The sequence below is a fragment of the Neoarius graeffei genome, chromosome 7 (genome assembly GCF_027579695.1).
Source record: "Neoarius graeffei isolate fNeoGra1 chromosome 7, fNeoGra1.pri, whole genome shotgun sequence".
NCBI classification, from domain to species: domain Eukaryota; kingdom Metazoa; phylum Chordata; class Actinopteri; order Siluriformes; family Ariidae; genus Neoarius; species Neoarius graeffei.
This window is the reverse complement of record NC_083575.1, coordinates 7,688,054-7,704,054: the sequence shown is the minus strand read 5'-3', so window position 1 is coordinate 7,704,054 and position 16,001 is coordinate 7,688,054. Positions and strand designations below refer to the sequence as shown.

At 42.5% G+C, this 16,001-nt stretch overlaps 1 protein-coding gene across 1 annotated transcript in view; it reads right to left on the bottom strand.

Moving 5' to 3' along the window:
- Positions 1-11,625: 11,625 nt before the first annotated feature.
- The window catches only part of fndc5a (fibronectin type III domain containing 5a), a 12,514-nt gene continuing 8,138 nt past the window's right edge, over positions 11,626-16,001 (bottom strand). The window contains exons 2-5 of the mRNA XM_060924587.1: positions 13,996-14,111; positions 12,567-12,759; positions 11,982-12,071; positions 11,626-11,765 (exon numbers count right to left, since the gene is read on the bottom strand). Coding sequence (XP_060780570.1) covers positions 11,626-11,765; positions 11,982-12,071; positions 12,567-12,759; positions 13,996-14,111 — 539 coding nt within the window. The remainder of the gene's footprint in view (positions 11,766-11,981; positions 12,072-12,566; positions 12,760-13,995; positions 14,112-16,001) is intronic.

Sequence of the window (16,001 nt, the reverse complement as noted above, 5' to 3'; positions counted from 1 at the left end):
CGTAGGTGTGAATGTGAGTGTGAATGGTTGTCTGTGTCTATGTGTCAGCCCTGTGATGACCTGGCGACTTGTCCAGGGTGTACCCCGCCTTTTGCCCGTAGTCAGCTGGGATAGGCTCCAGCTTGCCTGCGACCCTGTAGAAGGATAAAGCGGCTAGAGATAATGAGATGAGATGAGTCGTCTCACACCAAATATCGACTTTGTTTCATTTATTATGGCTTACTGATTACTGTTTATAGCATTTTTTAAATGTTGAAACGTTTCATTATTTTTAATCCATTTTTGGTCCACAGCATTTCTTTACCTGTGCCATTAGACTTTTGCACAGTACTGTAGATTCATTGGGTTTTTTCAGAATTAACACAATCCAGACATTTATACGAGTCTACATACAGAAATACATTAAAAAAGAGGAAACCCTGAAATTCTTATGTTTCTTATGTAACTGTAATGCAGAATGGCATTACATTATACAGTACAATGTGTACATATTGAATAAATTGTCCCTGTATTTAAAAAAAAAAACTAAATTAAAAAGAGTATTTTTCTCTTCGTGGCATCAGTTAGTTTTTCCATGATGAAGCAGTTTGAAAGACCTTGAAATCAGTGTCCTGCTGTTGGGGCCTTGGTGCTCTTCCAGGTGGTTGCAATGCAGCAGTGTTTCGTCTGAAGTGAGCAGAAGATGACTCTCTTTTTTATCTGCACCTGACAATCTGAACTCAGGAGGGAGCAGTCCAAGGATGAATACCTGAGAAAAAGAATCAGGATTATGATTATTCATGATTTTACAGGGAGGCGTGTACGTTTGTTCGCATGATCCACTTAAATTGTCTCAGTTTAGATTAGATTAGATTAGATTAGATTAGATTAGATTAGATTAGACTTTATTGATCCCTTTGGGAGGGTTCCCTCAGGGAAATTAAGATTCCAGCAGCATCATTACAGATAAACAGATAAAAGAAATAGAGAAGACTTCTAGATAAATTAAAATAAATTAAGTATTTACATATACAAATCTAAAAAGAATAAGATATGGGGAAGAGAGGAAGGGGGGAGAGAGGGGGGGAAAGGGGAGGGGGGCAGCAGGAGAGATACTGCACTTTATATTGCACATTGTCCGGTATTGCTTATTGTTAGGCTAGACTACTGCTCCTTCCCATCCTCTGTCCTCCTGTTACACCCCCCCCCCCCCCCCCCCCCCCCCAGAGAGGAGTTGTACAGTCTGATGGTATGAGGGACAAAGGAGTTTTTGAGTCTGTTCGTCCTGCACTTGGGAAGGAGCATTCTGTCACTGAACAGGCTCCTCTGGTTGCTGAGGGTGACTGGCATCATCCATGATGTTCAATAGTTTGTCCATAGACCTCTTCTCTGCCACTGTCACCAGAGAGTCCAGCTTCATGCTGACCACAGAGCCGGCCCGCCTGATCAGTTTGTCCAGCCTGGATGTGTCCTTCTTGGATGTACTGCCCCCCCAGCACACCACGGTGTAAAACAGGACACTGGCGACCACAGACTGATAGAACATCCACAGGAGTTTCCTGCAGATGTTAAAGGACCGCAGCCTCCTAAGGAAGTATAGCCTGCTCTGTCCCTTCCTGTATAAGTGATTGGTGTTGCAAGTCCAGTCCAGCTTGCTGTCCAGCCACAGCCCGAGGTACTTGTAGGAATCCACAGCCTCCACCTTGACTCCCTCGATCAGAACTGGTCGTGACCTTGGTGTGGACCTCCCAAAGTCAATGACCAGCTCCTTGGTCTTCGAGGTGTTGAGCTGCAGATGGTTCCTGTTGCACCACACAGCAAAGTCCCTCACCAGGCTCCTATACTCCTCCCCTCTGTCATCACTGATACACCCAGTGATGGCTGTGTCATTGGCAAACTTCTGAATGTGACACATTTCTGAGTTGTAGCAGAAGTCCGCGGTGTACAGGGTGAAGAGAAGAGGGGCCAGCACCGTGCCCTGGGGTGCTCCGGTGCTGCTAATCACAGTGTCAGACGTGATGTCCTTCTGCCTGATGTACTGCAGCCTGTCAGTGAGGTAGCTGGAGATCCAGGTGACCAGGCAGGGGTCCACTCGCATCCTGTTCAGTTTGTCTTGAAGCAATAGGGGCTGGATGGTGTTGAAGGCACTCAAGAAGTCCAAGAAGAGGATTCTCACTGTGCCATTTCCCTTATCCAGATGCGAGTGGGCTCGGTGTAGCAGGTAGAGGATGGCGTCTTCCACACCAACACCTGCCCGGTATGCAAACTGCAGACAGTCCTGGGCATGTTGTACCTGGGGTCTGAGGAGGCTGAGGAAGAGCCGCTCCAACGTCTTCATCAGATGTGAAGTGAGTGCCACTGGTCGGAAGTCATTCAGCTCGCTGGGCCGATTCTTTTTGGGAACTGGAACGATACATGATGTCTTCCAGAGGGTTGGCACTCTCCCCAGCTGCAGGCTGAGGTTGAAGATGCATTGGAGTGGTTCACCCAGTTCAGCAACACAGGTCTTCAGTATTCATGGACACACCTTGTCCGGGCCTGCTGCTTTCCTGGAGTGAAGCTTCCTCAGTTGACCTCTGACCTGGTCTGCAGTAATGCATGGAGGAGTCTGTGTTGAGGTGGGGGAGGAGGGGGCTGCTGTGATGACTGGGGGGAGGTGTGTTGAGGGAAGAAGGAGAGATGGCTGCAGTGAGGGAGAGGGTGGGGGGACGGGATGTTTAAACCTGATGATAGTCTGGATTCGTGCCTCCTGGAAATTTCTTCATCGAAGTCACATGACCATGGAATCTATTTTTGTCTGAGGATTTGTTAGATTTGTCAATTTATCCAGAATAGAAACCTGGTTCTGACCTTTAAGATGATTGATGGCTTTTTCAAGAGATATTTGAAAGGATTATTTGCTCTGCCCAGGATCTACAGCCAAGGTCATCTCTGTCTGGGGGAAAATCTATTGTTTCCTCATACTGATGTCAAAGTCAAGTCAAAATCCCTCTCACACCAGAATCTGGTCTTCTCAGGCAGTCTCCTGTCCCAGTACTAACCAACTCTTTTAGGCGTATGGGTGTGGCGCCGATGGCCTCTCACCTATACAGCTAGGGTTATAGTGGGGGAGCGGGTCCTCTGGTAACCGCGAGAGTCTGACTTCCCCACTCGCATCTGTATTGCAGCATGCCTTGCCAGACGGTAGTACAGTAGGTACCATTTTTATGATGGTCTTTGGTATGACCCAACCGCAAATAGAACTTGTGATCTCCCAGTCGAGAGGTGGACACACTAACCACTAGGCCAGTTTGTGGTATTCATACTGATGTAAAACCTGATATATCTGACACTGTATTTAAGCCTCTCAATGCTCTTTTTCCTCTCTTTGGTGAATTTAATAAGACAAAAATAATTGCAGCTTTTACTGATGCATGTTATTGAGAAATGGCAAAAAACTCCTCCTCGGAAACTTGTCTGTCCTGAAGATGTCGGAAATCTTAAAGCTACACTGGAGACTCCTTTCATAAATCTGTTCACATGGAACATACCCCTTACAAGTCACTGTGCAAGTTGATGCTGTAGAAACGATAACGTACTCAAGTAAGTACATGAACATAAACCTGAACTAATCCCTGAAAAAATCAACAGTCCTGTGGTGTAAATTTCTGTAATTAACAGACACTTTTCGTTGAAATCATGAGTTTATTTTTAGGATGACAGTATATCCTTTAGGCCTTTGAGATGCCTTCACCATCCTTCAAATCCTTCACCCGAAAATGAATCGGTTTCAGCTTTAACATTATTCCATGTGGTGTGATACAAAATCTATAATATTGAGAAGATTGTAAAAAGTAGCCTAATATTTCAAATCAGTCGACAAGCAATAAGAAAGAATGTGTCAAGATTATATACACAATGCAGTTTCACCTGGATTAATGCACTGGAACTGATTTTCATGATTAAAAAAAAAAATCGCTGCAGGAATTTCTACTTATAGCAGAAAACAAATGATTCACAACGTCATTTTTTTTTTTTACAAAAATGTCCAGGCCTTATCAAGCTGAAAAAGTGCTTTTACATCCCACTGAAAGTCAACATGAATGAATTCCCCCACTATAAATGTCTCATTATAGAGTCCTGGATTATTGCTGATGTGAAACGTTTTCAGCCCTTGTTGAAAGTCGAGGTCCATTTCCCCCTGGAGGAGGTTCTGGTGTCGGTGAGATACCCGAGTGGACGTCCTTGAGAGGTGTGTCCTTTTGCACAGAAGCGTTTCGGTACGGATTAAGATAGCAGCTCCGTAATTATCCTGTCTTCTCTTCTTTTCACACATCATCACGCTGTTTTGCACTAGATGCATTTGTCCTTCAACTGACAAGTTCCACGATCTTAAGAAGAAAAATGTGAATAATAAAACAAGCAAAAAAGAAGACATTCGGGGTTCACTGGCCTGTAGATCGAAAAAAAAGGAGAAACCACCAAAATTACATCACATGTCCGCTTCAGAAATATCACAATGTTGCTGTCATAATCCATACACATGCAAATGTTGATACATGGTTGATATAGATGCAAAACAGGCAACTAGTTCTCCTGGCAATTGCACAGGATTTTTCTCACAGTGTCATGTCGAGCACTGTGTTACACATTATTCAGGAATTATCAAGAAATCGCGCTGTTGTCAATAATTAAAGGTAGACTGCCTTTCAGATTTTTCAAGTTTAGGTCATAAAAGAAATTTTCCCTGACACCCAGTTATTTTTGTTTAGTGGACTGAAACCTACTGAATTCGAATCACAGACTTCTAATTTTATTAGGTTGGTTTTTTTTAACAGAAAATTAATGAATTTTTGGCCACGTGGCCCTAAATTCTCCTCTATTTTGTCCTGCTTCACCATGACCCAATTCAAGATAATACATCATGCCTCACTTGGTGGGCTTTCCCTGTTCACGCAAGGCATTGTGGGATACAAATTTGAAACAGGAGAGAAAAATGGAGAACGTGAGTGTGCGAATTAAACGTGAAAGATCAACTACAGTAACAGAAAACGAGAAGAAAAGACGTTATGTTATATACGAAGGAAAGGAAACGCAGGACCAAACTAATAAATATCGGCACTCAGCGAGCACCTCGGTGTGATCAGCTGTTCGTTTAGCGACAGAATGATGGAACTGTCAGTGCACGCTCAAAGGTAAACCTGTGCATGTGCACACGGACTTCCTCTGTCTGCGTGACTGCACAAAGCGAGCGATTTCATGCACATCTCTCAAATTTAATAAATTCCCAACCACAGAATGGCCTGATATTTTGCGAGCTATTACAGAAATAAACATATATCACAATGACCAAATTTCAGAGAGAACTAAATTTCACTGATTTTATGAAATTGAAAGGCCGTCTAGCTTTAATCAATAACGTGACTGTTTCCACTATGACATTCATGCACATCCTGGAGTGTTTTAGTCCTCGGATACCATGGAAATTTACCAGCTTTTCCAATTTTCTATTGATTAAAGCAGAGTGTACTTTTTATCCTTTTACTGTTACAGTTAATATTGTGGAACGTCCATGAAACAGGTTATCACTGATGTTATAGCAGCTATAAATAACCTCACCTCGCCACACCAGCCTCTCTGATTTGTTGTCTCTTGACGTTAATAGGAAACAAAATGCAGCTTGACATGTTCAAGAAACTGCAAAATTGTAAAAACAAACAAACAAATAAATAAATACTGACACTGGAGACTCCTTCCATAAATCTTAAAGAAACTATCGGATTATATAAACTTGTGATGTCCAGCTGCGTGACTGTCAGAGCTGCTTTTATAGAAAATGAATTCAAACAGTGAGGTGGTAGAAATCACGGTATCTTGATCAAAAGTTCAAGCTAATGTTGAGGATTGAGACACGTGAGGTTCTGTGAGGTTGACGTCACTCCAACGCGTCCTCGTCCACGTCAGTGTGATGGTGTCCAGAGCAACGGGTTGTTTCCTGATAAAAACGTGGAGAAAAGACTGCTTTCTGTTCCAACCCTCCATTTTAATTGCCTCGTTCTTGTCCAGCGTTGTCTCTGGTCTCGTCACTGAAACCCGTCAGGGCTGAAGGGACTGGATGTCCTCCTGTTTGTCCGGTATATCCTCTGCTGCTCTTTAGACTAGAGCCAGGAGCCATGATACCCGGCTTATCCAAGCCTCAGCTGGTGCAGCGTGTGCTGTCATTATGGTCCAAGCTATTGTCTTTTTTTTTTTTTGAGAAGAAATGCATCCTGTCACACCTTGATAACAGTCACAGATGGCGTCCAGTTGTTTTTGTTGTTGAACTGCTTCATAAAATGCAGAGAGAGAGAGAGAGATGGGGTTCAGTAAACGAGAAGGACAATGATATCCATCACCTTGGACTTACTGTTTAATCGGTGTTATTAACCTTGAAACTGCAATCCTAATAACTCAGTTTTATATCCTTCTTTCCTTCTCAAAAAAATGTGCTCCCACACAGTGAAGCCTTGGTTCAACGTGCACAATGTGTTTGAATATGAATATAAATATGACTTTCGCCTCCTTTAGACAGCACTGATGAAGACATAGTAAATATTGTATATCTGCAACTGGATGCATTTAGATCAAATATACAGCTTTATCTTATATTTGATATCTTTATATCAAATGTACCTGGAGGTCAGAGGGTGAGCTAACGTTAAGCTCACTGTTTCAGGGTATAATTAACACCAGTGGCTCTTCTCAGTCTGATGAGTAAAGCTGTTCAGTAAAAAGTAAGCTAACATTTAGTGAGCTAATGTTTGCTAGCAGGCTTGGCTGTTAAAATGACACGTTTCCTATTTTGACCTGGATGCAAAAAGATCGGCTTTAAAATGAACAAAAGTGTCTCCAATACAAAAAACAAAACAATGATATTAATATAACATACAGTGGTGCTTGAAAGTTTGTGAACCCTTTAGAATTTTCTATATTTCTGCATAAATATGACCTAAAACATCATCAGATTTTCACACAAGTCCTAAAAGTAGATAAAGAGAACCCAGTTAAACAAATGAGACAGAAATATTATACTTGGTCATTTATTTATTGAGGGCAATGATCCAATATTATGTATCTGTGAGTGGCAAAAGTATGTGAACCTCTAGGATTAGCGCTTAATTTGAAGGTGAAATTAGAGTCAGCTGTTTTCAATCAATGGGATGACAATCAGGTGTGAGTGGGCACCCTGTTTTATTTAAAGAACAGGGATCTATCAAAGTCTGATCTTCACAACACATGTTTGTGGAAGTGTATCATGGCACGAACAAAGGAGATTTCTGAGGACCTCAGAAAAAGTGTTGTTGATGCTCATCAGGCTGGAAAAGGTCACAAAACCATCTCTAAAGAGTTTGGACTCCACCACTCTACAGTTAGACAGATTGTGTACAAATGGAGGAAATTCAAGACCATTGTTACCCTCCCCAGGAGTGGTCGACCAACAAACATCACTCTGAGAGCAAGATGTGTAATAGTCTGCAAGGTCACAAAGGAACCGAGGGTAACTTCTAAGCAACTGAAGGCCTCTCTCACATTGGCTAATGTTAATGTTCACGAGTCCACCATCAGGAAAACACTGAACAACAATGGTGTGCATGGCAGGGTTGCAAGGAGAAAGCCACTGCTCTCCAAAAAGAACATTGCTGCTCATCTGCAGTTGGCTAAAGATCGTGTGGACAAGCCAGAAGGCTATTGGAAAAATGTTTTGTGGATGGATGAAACCAAAATAGAATTTTTGGTTTAAATGAGAAGTGTTATGTTTGGAGAAAGGAAAACACTGCATTCCAGCATAAGAACCTCATCCCATCTGTGAAACATGGTGGTGGGAGTGTCATGGTTTGGGCCTGTTTTGCTGCATCTGGGCCAGGACGGCTTGCCGTCACTGACGGAACAATGAATTCTGAATTATACCAGTGAATTCTAAAGGAAAATGTCAGGACATCTGTCCATGAACCGAACCTCAAGAGAAGGTGGGTCATGCAGCAAGACAACGACCCTAAGCACACAAGTCGTTCTACCAAAGAATGGTTAAAGAAGAATACAGTTAATGTTTTGGAATGGCCAAGTCAAAGTCCTGACCTTAATCCAATGGAAATGTTGTGGAAGGACCTGAAGCGAGCAGTTCATGTGAGGAAACCCACCAACATCCCAGAGTTGAAGCTGTTCTGTATGGAGGAACGGGCTAAGATTCCTCCAAGCTGGTGTGCAGGACTGATCAACAGTTACCGCAAACATTTAGTTGCAGTTATTGCTGCACAAGGGGGTCACACCAGATACTGAAAGCAAAGGTTCACATACTTTTGCCCCTCACAGATATGTAATATTGGATCATTTTCCTCAATAAATAAATGACCAAGTATAATATTTTTGTCTCATTTGTTTAACTGGGTTCTCTTTATCTACTTTTAGGACTCGTGTGAAAATCTGATGATGTTTTAGGTGATATTTATGCAGAAATATAGAAAATTCTAAAGGGTTCACAAACTTTCAAGCACCACTGTAAAACATTTTGTATATTTTAGTTGAAATTATGTTTATTGTAACTCGTCATTTAGCAATCCAATGAGCTCTGGTTCTTCACAGCGAGCTAGTTATTTAGCCATACATGGAGTTCTGGGTTTTAGCAGCTAGCTAGTTATTTAGCAATACAATGAGCTCTTTTTTTTCATAGCTAGCTGGTTCTCTTGCAACGCAATGAGCTCTTGTTCTATACAGCAAGCTAGTTATTTCACAATATAATAAGTTCTGGGTTTTCACAGTTTGTTGTTATTTAGTAATACATGGAGTTCTGGGCTGTGTTCCAGTAGTCCGTCCTATGTCCTTTTTGAACCACTTGATGTGAAGGAGAATTCCAATTATTGTTTGATTATTTAATTTTTGGCACAGAATGATGTATTTCTGGTGCGTGAATGGTGTGCTGATGGTGTGTCGTTTTAAATGTTGCTGCTGCAAGGAATTCTGGGATGGCATCATCTCCTTTCCTTTCCTAAACGATGGTCTAATGGACCCTCTGTGAAAGGAGATCGGAAAAGACGCATTGAAGCACCTTTCCTTTAGCCTAGTAAACTAGACCCACCCGCCTAGCGGCCAAAAATATTTTGTGCCTAGCGAATGGGTCTAGCCTCGCACCAAATAAACAAAAACACCCCGGGCATCAAATCGTGCCCGCCAATCACAACGCAAGGTTTTTGTTTGGATTCTTTGGGCGGGCTTTTGCAGGAGTGACGACAAAGCTGCGCGACGCTGGAGAAAGCACAACAGGAAAGATGGCTACGGCTAGTGAACAGCGCGCGTTTGACTCCACTTTGGAATCAGTTTTAGAAGAATTAGACTTGGAGTTTTTGTTGAAACATGAGCAGGAAGAGGCTCTCCGCTCATTCCTTTTCAAGAAGGACGTTTTCGCTGTTTTGCCGACCGGCTATGCCAAAAGTCTGATCTACCAGCTGGCTCCGCTCGTAGCCAAAAGGATGGGGCTAGTTTGTGCAGTACGAAGAATTAATAAACAGCTTTGAAACATTACTTTTTGATTGTTTCTTATTTTCCCGTTATTTTAAATTTAAGGGAAATTATTTCACCAAACACCACTAAATAAAAACTCTCAAAAACAGTTTAAGCAAACCCTTGAAAAACACTTGGAAAAAAAATGTGTATGTGGTACAGACTCCAAACTTGTGGTCATTATCTCCAAACTTCTTAATATCTAGAACCTGTTTATTAATTAATACGCATTTTGAAAAATTATTTATTTCAAGGTCTCCCCCACTGCTTTCTGTCGCTCTGACTACGTCACAGTCACTGTTGCGCTGATTGGTCAGAGCGTTGGCCTATGGACCCTTTTCACGTGACGTCACGACAAACGCGGCCGCCATTTTGGACGTGTACTACCAGTAGTTTACCACAGCCAACATTGAGGAACGGCAGCAAAGAAAGTTTTTACTTTCAGCAAGACTTCCATCATGCCACTATATTGTTGTGCACCTGGATGTAGTAACCATCAACAAACAAGGCAAGGTTTATCATTTTATCGGATCCCGACGGAGAAGATGGATAGCGGCCATTAACAGATTGGCAGCCCTCGGCACACCAACTCTTGTGTAGTGACCACTTTGTTGGAGGTAAGACGAATAAAATTAGCCAGAAAAGGCATTACATTGCTGTTAACATTCTGTGGCGGCGAGTGTGTAACCAAATAGGCTAAAATAACCCATTGTAACCTCTTTGTTCTTCTGTAGTAGCTATTGTTGACTAGCTAATGTCAACAAATAGCTGGTATGTTACTGTAGCAATGTTTACGTTCAGTCATTTGGATGACTGTTAAAACCTTTCAGTCTCAAGTTTTTCCTTTACTGTATTTACTAGTTTACTGTAATTATGATCCGGCAGCTATTTACACCGGATCCAGTGTAAATAGCTGCCGGAGCCAACGTCCGAGGTTCCGGACCGCGCGCCGGCTTGCTCTCCCTCAAATTAAGCAGCGCGCGCCGGCTTGCTCCCGGAGTGCTCCGGCCGAGGTTCCCCTCAAATTAAGCAGCGTGCGCCGGCTTGCTCCCGGAGTGCTCCGGCCGAGGTTCCCCTCAAATTAAGCAGCGCGCTCCGGCTTGCTCCGGAGCAAGCCGGAGCACGCTCCGTAACCTCGGCCGGAGCACTCCTGGAGCAAGCCGGAGCGCGCTCCGGAACCTCGGACGTTGGCGTGTATGTGTATGGCGATGGGTTTTTAACGACATAGGTATACAGATCATGTGGGCCGAAGTCAGGTAAAGACGAGGGCTTCGTGTACTTCCGTACGTCAGTGAACAATCCTGGTGGAAGCAGGTAAACGTCGTTCTCTAAGCCTGCTAACCTCAATTTTTGCAAATACCTCTTCCTCTGCTCGCCCTGTAAATGCCCTACGTCGCTGGATAGTGAAGGTGTTTTCTGCATCTCGCTCCTTTTTCTTTTATGTTTTTCGTTTGTCGCCTTCCTCGCATTCAAACTGATTCGAGCCGAAGTCCACTACATGTCCAAAATGGCGGTCGCGTTTACGAAGGTCACGTGACTGAAAAGGGTCCATACGCACAGAGACAGTTTGAAAGACAGCAGTTTGTTCCTCCTACCCGCTTTGGAAATGTCTACGGATCGAGGCCAGACTAAATATTCACATTTAGTCTGGATTGCCAGGCTACCTTTCCTTTGCATTTAGAGAATTCAAACAGCTCTTATCATGGCTGCCACTTTGATCCTTCTGCGTCATTTCACTCAGTTAGGAACCTTCCTCGTTAAAAAAGGCTACTGGAATGCAGCCCTGGTTCTTCACAGCTGATTAGTTATTTTGCAATAAATTACAATCCTCTGGGTCTCTTTGGCTAGCTCGCTACTTATGTAGCTTTTATGTTGAAAAATTTCTTGACTTGGAAATAGAGGTCCCTGAAGATGAATAAACAATAAAATGCCCGTGAATCATCAGTTGTTTGTTCATGTTGCTTTTCGAAGAATTGTATTTCTATGATAGATGCCAAGATGCTGAGATGATACACTGAAACAGAGGTAAGAATGAGACTTTAGCAACTATCGAGTAACTTCCCAGAGTGATTCACCTGCTCGTCATCCTCAGAGCTTTGGGTGGAAGTGGAAGTGAAGGTGAAGGTGGTGGGGTTACACCTTGCTCCGTAACAGCCCCCCCGTTGGGTGCTCAGGGGTACTGCACTCCGATGAGTTCTTGGCTTTGTCTTTGTTATTGTTCGGCTCGTTGTCTTTGATTATATCGTACTGACGGCAGAACAGGGCAATCACACCTGAAAGCGAAAGAACAACAAACAGGAAAATGTTTTTAATGAAGAAGACTTGGCTAGACCAAAGCTTACAGCTTATCATTAAGCTGAAAAATAAAAATAAAATGTCTTCCTCATGGAAACTGGACTAATGGTTTCCAGTAACAATGATCCCACCAGGTTCATCCAAGGCTAATTCTCATAATTCTTTCTCAACAAAGCATGTGAAGTTCTTCTTACCTGCCCACATGACCAGTACCACCACGATGATGATGAGCTCCCCGGCCCTGAGCTGACTGGCTTGCCCTACTTCCTCCATGGTGACTTCGTCTAAAGAGATATATGGCAGCTGTCAGCTTGACAGAACGTCACACTCCTAAGTTTAGCATGATGGCTGTGTGAAAGTGACAGTCCATAACTCTTTTAGCTGATTAGGAAATTTCTCCCATCTGCTTCTGTCAGAAAATGAGGTCTCAAATCACTGACAGGGTGTCAGGAGTCACAGAGTGGACAAAAAAAATAAAAGCTTTGAGCTTCTTTGGATGGATAACGGGTCTAACTTTCGAAACGGCTTCGATTTGGCCATCTTTTGTGAATGCTAACCCATTTATTGTTGATAGAACTTTACAATTGAAGGGAAATCTTATTGAATACAGTATTAAGAATGGAAGAAAGCAATACACAGGGTGATTTTAGAGACGTAAACAATTTTTGTGCACCAAATGTTCCAAATTCTCATCATATATTATGTGTTTCGAGCTTGTAGTATACTTTCCGGCTGTAGGGCTGTGTATGGGAATGCACTGCTTGCGTGTGTGTCTTTACTTTTAGACGCCTGTCTCTCTGCTTCCTTTGGCGTCCTGAAACGTAGAGTTTCACTTGGTGGGCTCGTCCCGTGCACACTAATGGACTGCACGTGCACGATGTAGTCTGTCTCCGCCTCCAAATCCCACAATGCACAGCTCCGTGTAGTGGTGTTCACTTCCTGTATGAAGCGCAGCATGTGCACATCCTTTTTCTGTCACAAGGAAAATGGATGAAACAAAACAAAAAACAAACACCAGCATCTTCCATGCAGCCCAGACTTCTGCAAAAAAAAACCCAATTATTATTTTAATCAAAGTTTGGAAACTCAAATAAAATAACGGTTTCTTATTTTCAGTATGGAGAAATTCGACCATGTTGGAGCCTGAGTTGCTGATTCAGCTCCCTCTCTGAGAACAACAAAGGTTTTGAGTGTCAGAAAGGAAAGAGAATATATGAACAATCTCATCTCATTATCTCTAGCCGCTTTATCCTGTTCTACAGGGTCACAGGCAAGCTGGAGCCTATCCCAGCTGACTACGGGCGAAAGGCGGGGTACACCCTGGACAAGTCGCCAGGTCATCACAGGGCTGACACATAGACACAGACAACCATTCACACTCACATTCACACTCACATTCACACCCGGGGGAAACCCACATGGACACGGGAAGAACATGCAAACTCCACACAGAAAGGCCCTCGCCGGCCACGGGGCTCGAACCCAGACCTTCTTGCTGTGAGGCTACAGTGCTAACCCCGACACCACCGTGCTGCCCCCGTTTTAATACATTTTCAGTTTAAATGTAAAATCTATATATGCAGTTACTTCTCAGAAAACTTTATACTATGCAAGAAAACCTAAAATCAGCCATTTCAGACCACTGCAAACGACAAAATCACATAATGAATTGGGAAGAGGCCAGAGTCATTTGCGCTGAAGAAAATAGATACCAGCGTTGGATTTTAGAGGCAGTGGAGATACGCAAGTGGGCACAAAGGACGATAAACCGGGATGAAGGAGCGTATGCGCTGTCACACACCTGGAGCGCCGTCCTGGGGGAGCGACCTGACAGCAGGAGGCGTGAACTATCTGTCAAATCGGACAGGACGTTCACGCCTCCGTAACGTAACATCAGCTGATAAGGCACGTCACCACCTGACATCTGGTGACAGTTCTGAGGAAGGCGGAAGTTTCACGCTGAAACTGTCAACAAGGTAACGATCTTAAAATCCTTGTCTAAGAAACGAATTTAAAAATACTTAAACAGTCAGACATAATGAACTTCCACTACATACATACTTTATACTATGACTACTTTTATGATTGCATGAGATGATTACACACAGAACCTTGTCTTATTCGAATAACACATAAAGGTCTTATAGCTTTTTCAATAAGGCCTTTAACAGCCAGATGGCCAGATATTCATTCATCCCCCCCATGTACCTGCTGTGTGATGGCAAATCCAATCACTGGCTCCGCTCCAGGGATATCCCATGTCACTGTCGCTGAATTGGCCTTTAGATCCCGGATCGACACATTTACAGGAGGAGCCAAACTGTCTGAGGAGACAGACAGACAGATTTTCTGTTGGAAATGAAATATCAAACTATGTGTGTGTGTGTGTGTGTGTGTGTGTGTGTGTGTGTGTGTGTGTGTGTGTGTGTGTGTTTGCACATGAAAGCATTTCCCATGACTTGATATTCAGCATCCAGAAGCCTTGAACTCATCCTTTCTCTGATTTATTAGTATTCATAACCAGATACAGCTGGCATGGCTGGGCATCTGGTCAGAGGCAATATCCAGAAGGTGTGTGTGTGTGTGTTCATCTCCACATGATCTGCAGTGTATTGGTGAAGCACAGTGAGAAAGGCCTGAATTATACATATGAGCTCTAAAACTACAACTGGGTCAGGAGCCTCCTCGACTATGGCATTGTCTTTGTTTGTGTGTGTGTTCGATATTTCTTCATTTTCTGCTATTTATCTTCAGAGTGTTCTATAAGTATCATGTTCAAAGGTCCTTAAAATAACTGACAGTTCCACACTGAGGGTGAGTCCGTCCCTCCAGCTGCCCTTCTTGTTGTTGTTCTTCCACTAATCTGGCTTCCTTCTGGGAAAACAAAACAAACAAACCAAAAAAACCCCTGTCGATTGTGTAAGATCTGTTGAACAATACAGATGTGTATGTTCAGATAGATAGATAGATAGATAGATAGATAGATAGATAGATAGATAGATAGATAGATAGATAGATAGATAGATAGATAGACGGCCCCATATGGACAGTCGAAAGTCACACTTGGAAGATGACTCTGGATAGTAATGCATTCATGTCTGAGGACTACAATTGCTATGATAACTTTAGGACTGCAGTTGTCATGAACAGTTTTGCACTCAAATTTCCATCAAGGAACAGTTTATAACTTCAACAAAACAGACTTCATGTTAAAACTATCATGATTTTCCTGTTTTCACAGTCATACTTTGTTACTCTATTGGATACAGTTATAGAAGCAAGTTATTTATAATCACGTTGTCTGCTATCACCCAAATGAGGATGGGTTCCCTTTTGAGTCTGGTTCCTCTCAAGGTTTCTTCCTCATGTCGTCTGAGGGAGTTTTTCCTTGCCATCATCGACACAGGTTTGCTCATCAGGGATAAATTAAGGATCAAATTAGCTCATTTTTAAAGTCTTTAATTTTCTGTAAAGCTGCTTTGCGACAATGTCTATTGTTAAAAGTGCTATACAAATAAACTGAATTGACTTGACTTGACTTGACGAGATAGATAGATAGATAGATAGATAGATAGATAGATAGATAGATAGATAGATAGATAGATAGATAGATAGATAGGACAGATAAATAGATACATTAAGAGACAAAGAGGTGGACAGTCAGACAAAGGGATGTATAGGACCAGTTGAATGACAGCTCAGACTAACAGACAGACAGACAGATTTATTGGTTGACTGATTGATGGAAGGACAGATAAGTAGGCTACAGCTCAGAGAGACAGACAGACTGATTGATTGATTGATTGATTGATTGATTGATTGATTGATTGATTGATTGATGGACAGATACGTAAACAACAGCTCAGATATATAGATAGATTGATACAGTCCCTGACAAGAGTCTTGTCACTTATCCATTTTGTAGAAACAACAGCTTATAACCTGACTTTTAATTAATCCATTGGTTTTAGAAATGGCTCATATGAAAGCTAAAACCCTCCCAAATTATGTTTAATATACTAAAATAAATTTGCTTCACTGAAGAAAGATTGATCATTTAATGAACACAGAAAGGTCAGATTTTGGCAAGACAAAAGTTTTGTCGTCTACAGAGAGTAATGTGAAAATTGAACAAATAATTTATTTCAAATACAAAAATATGTTGACCTGGCGACTTGTCCAGGGTGTACCCCGCCTTTCGCCCGTAGTCAGCT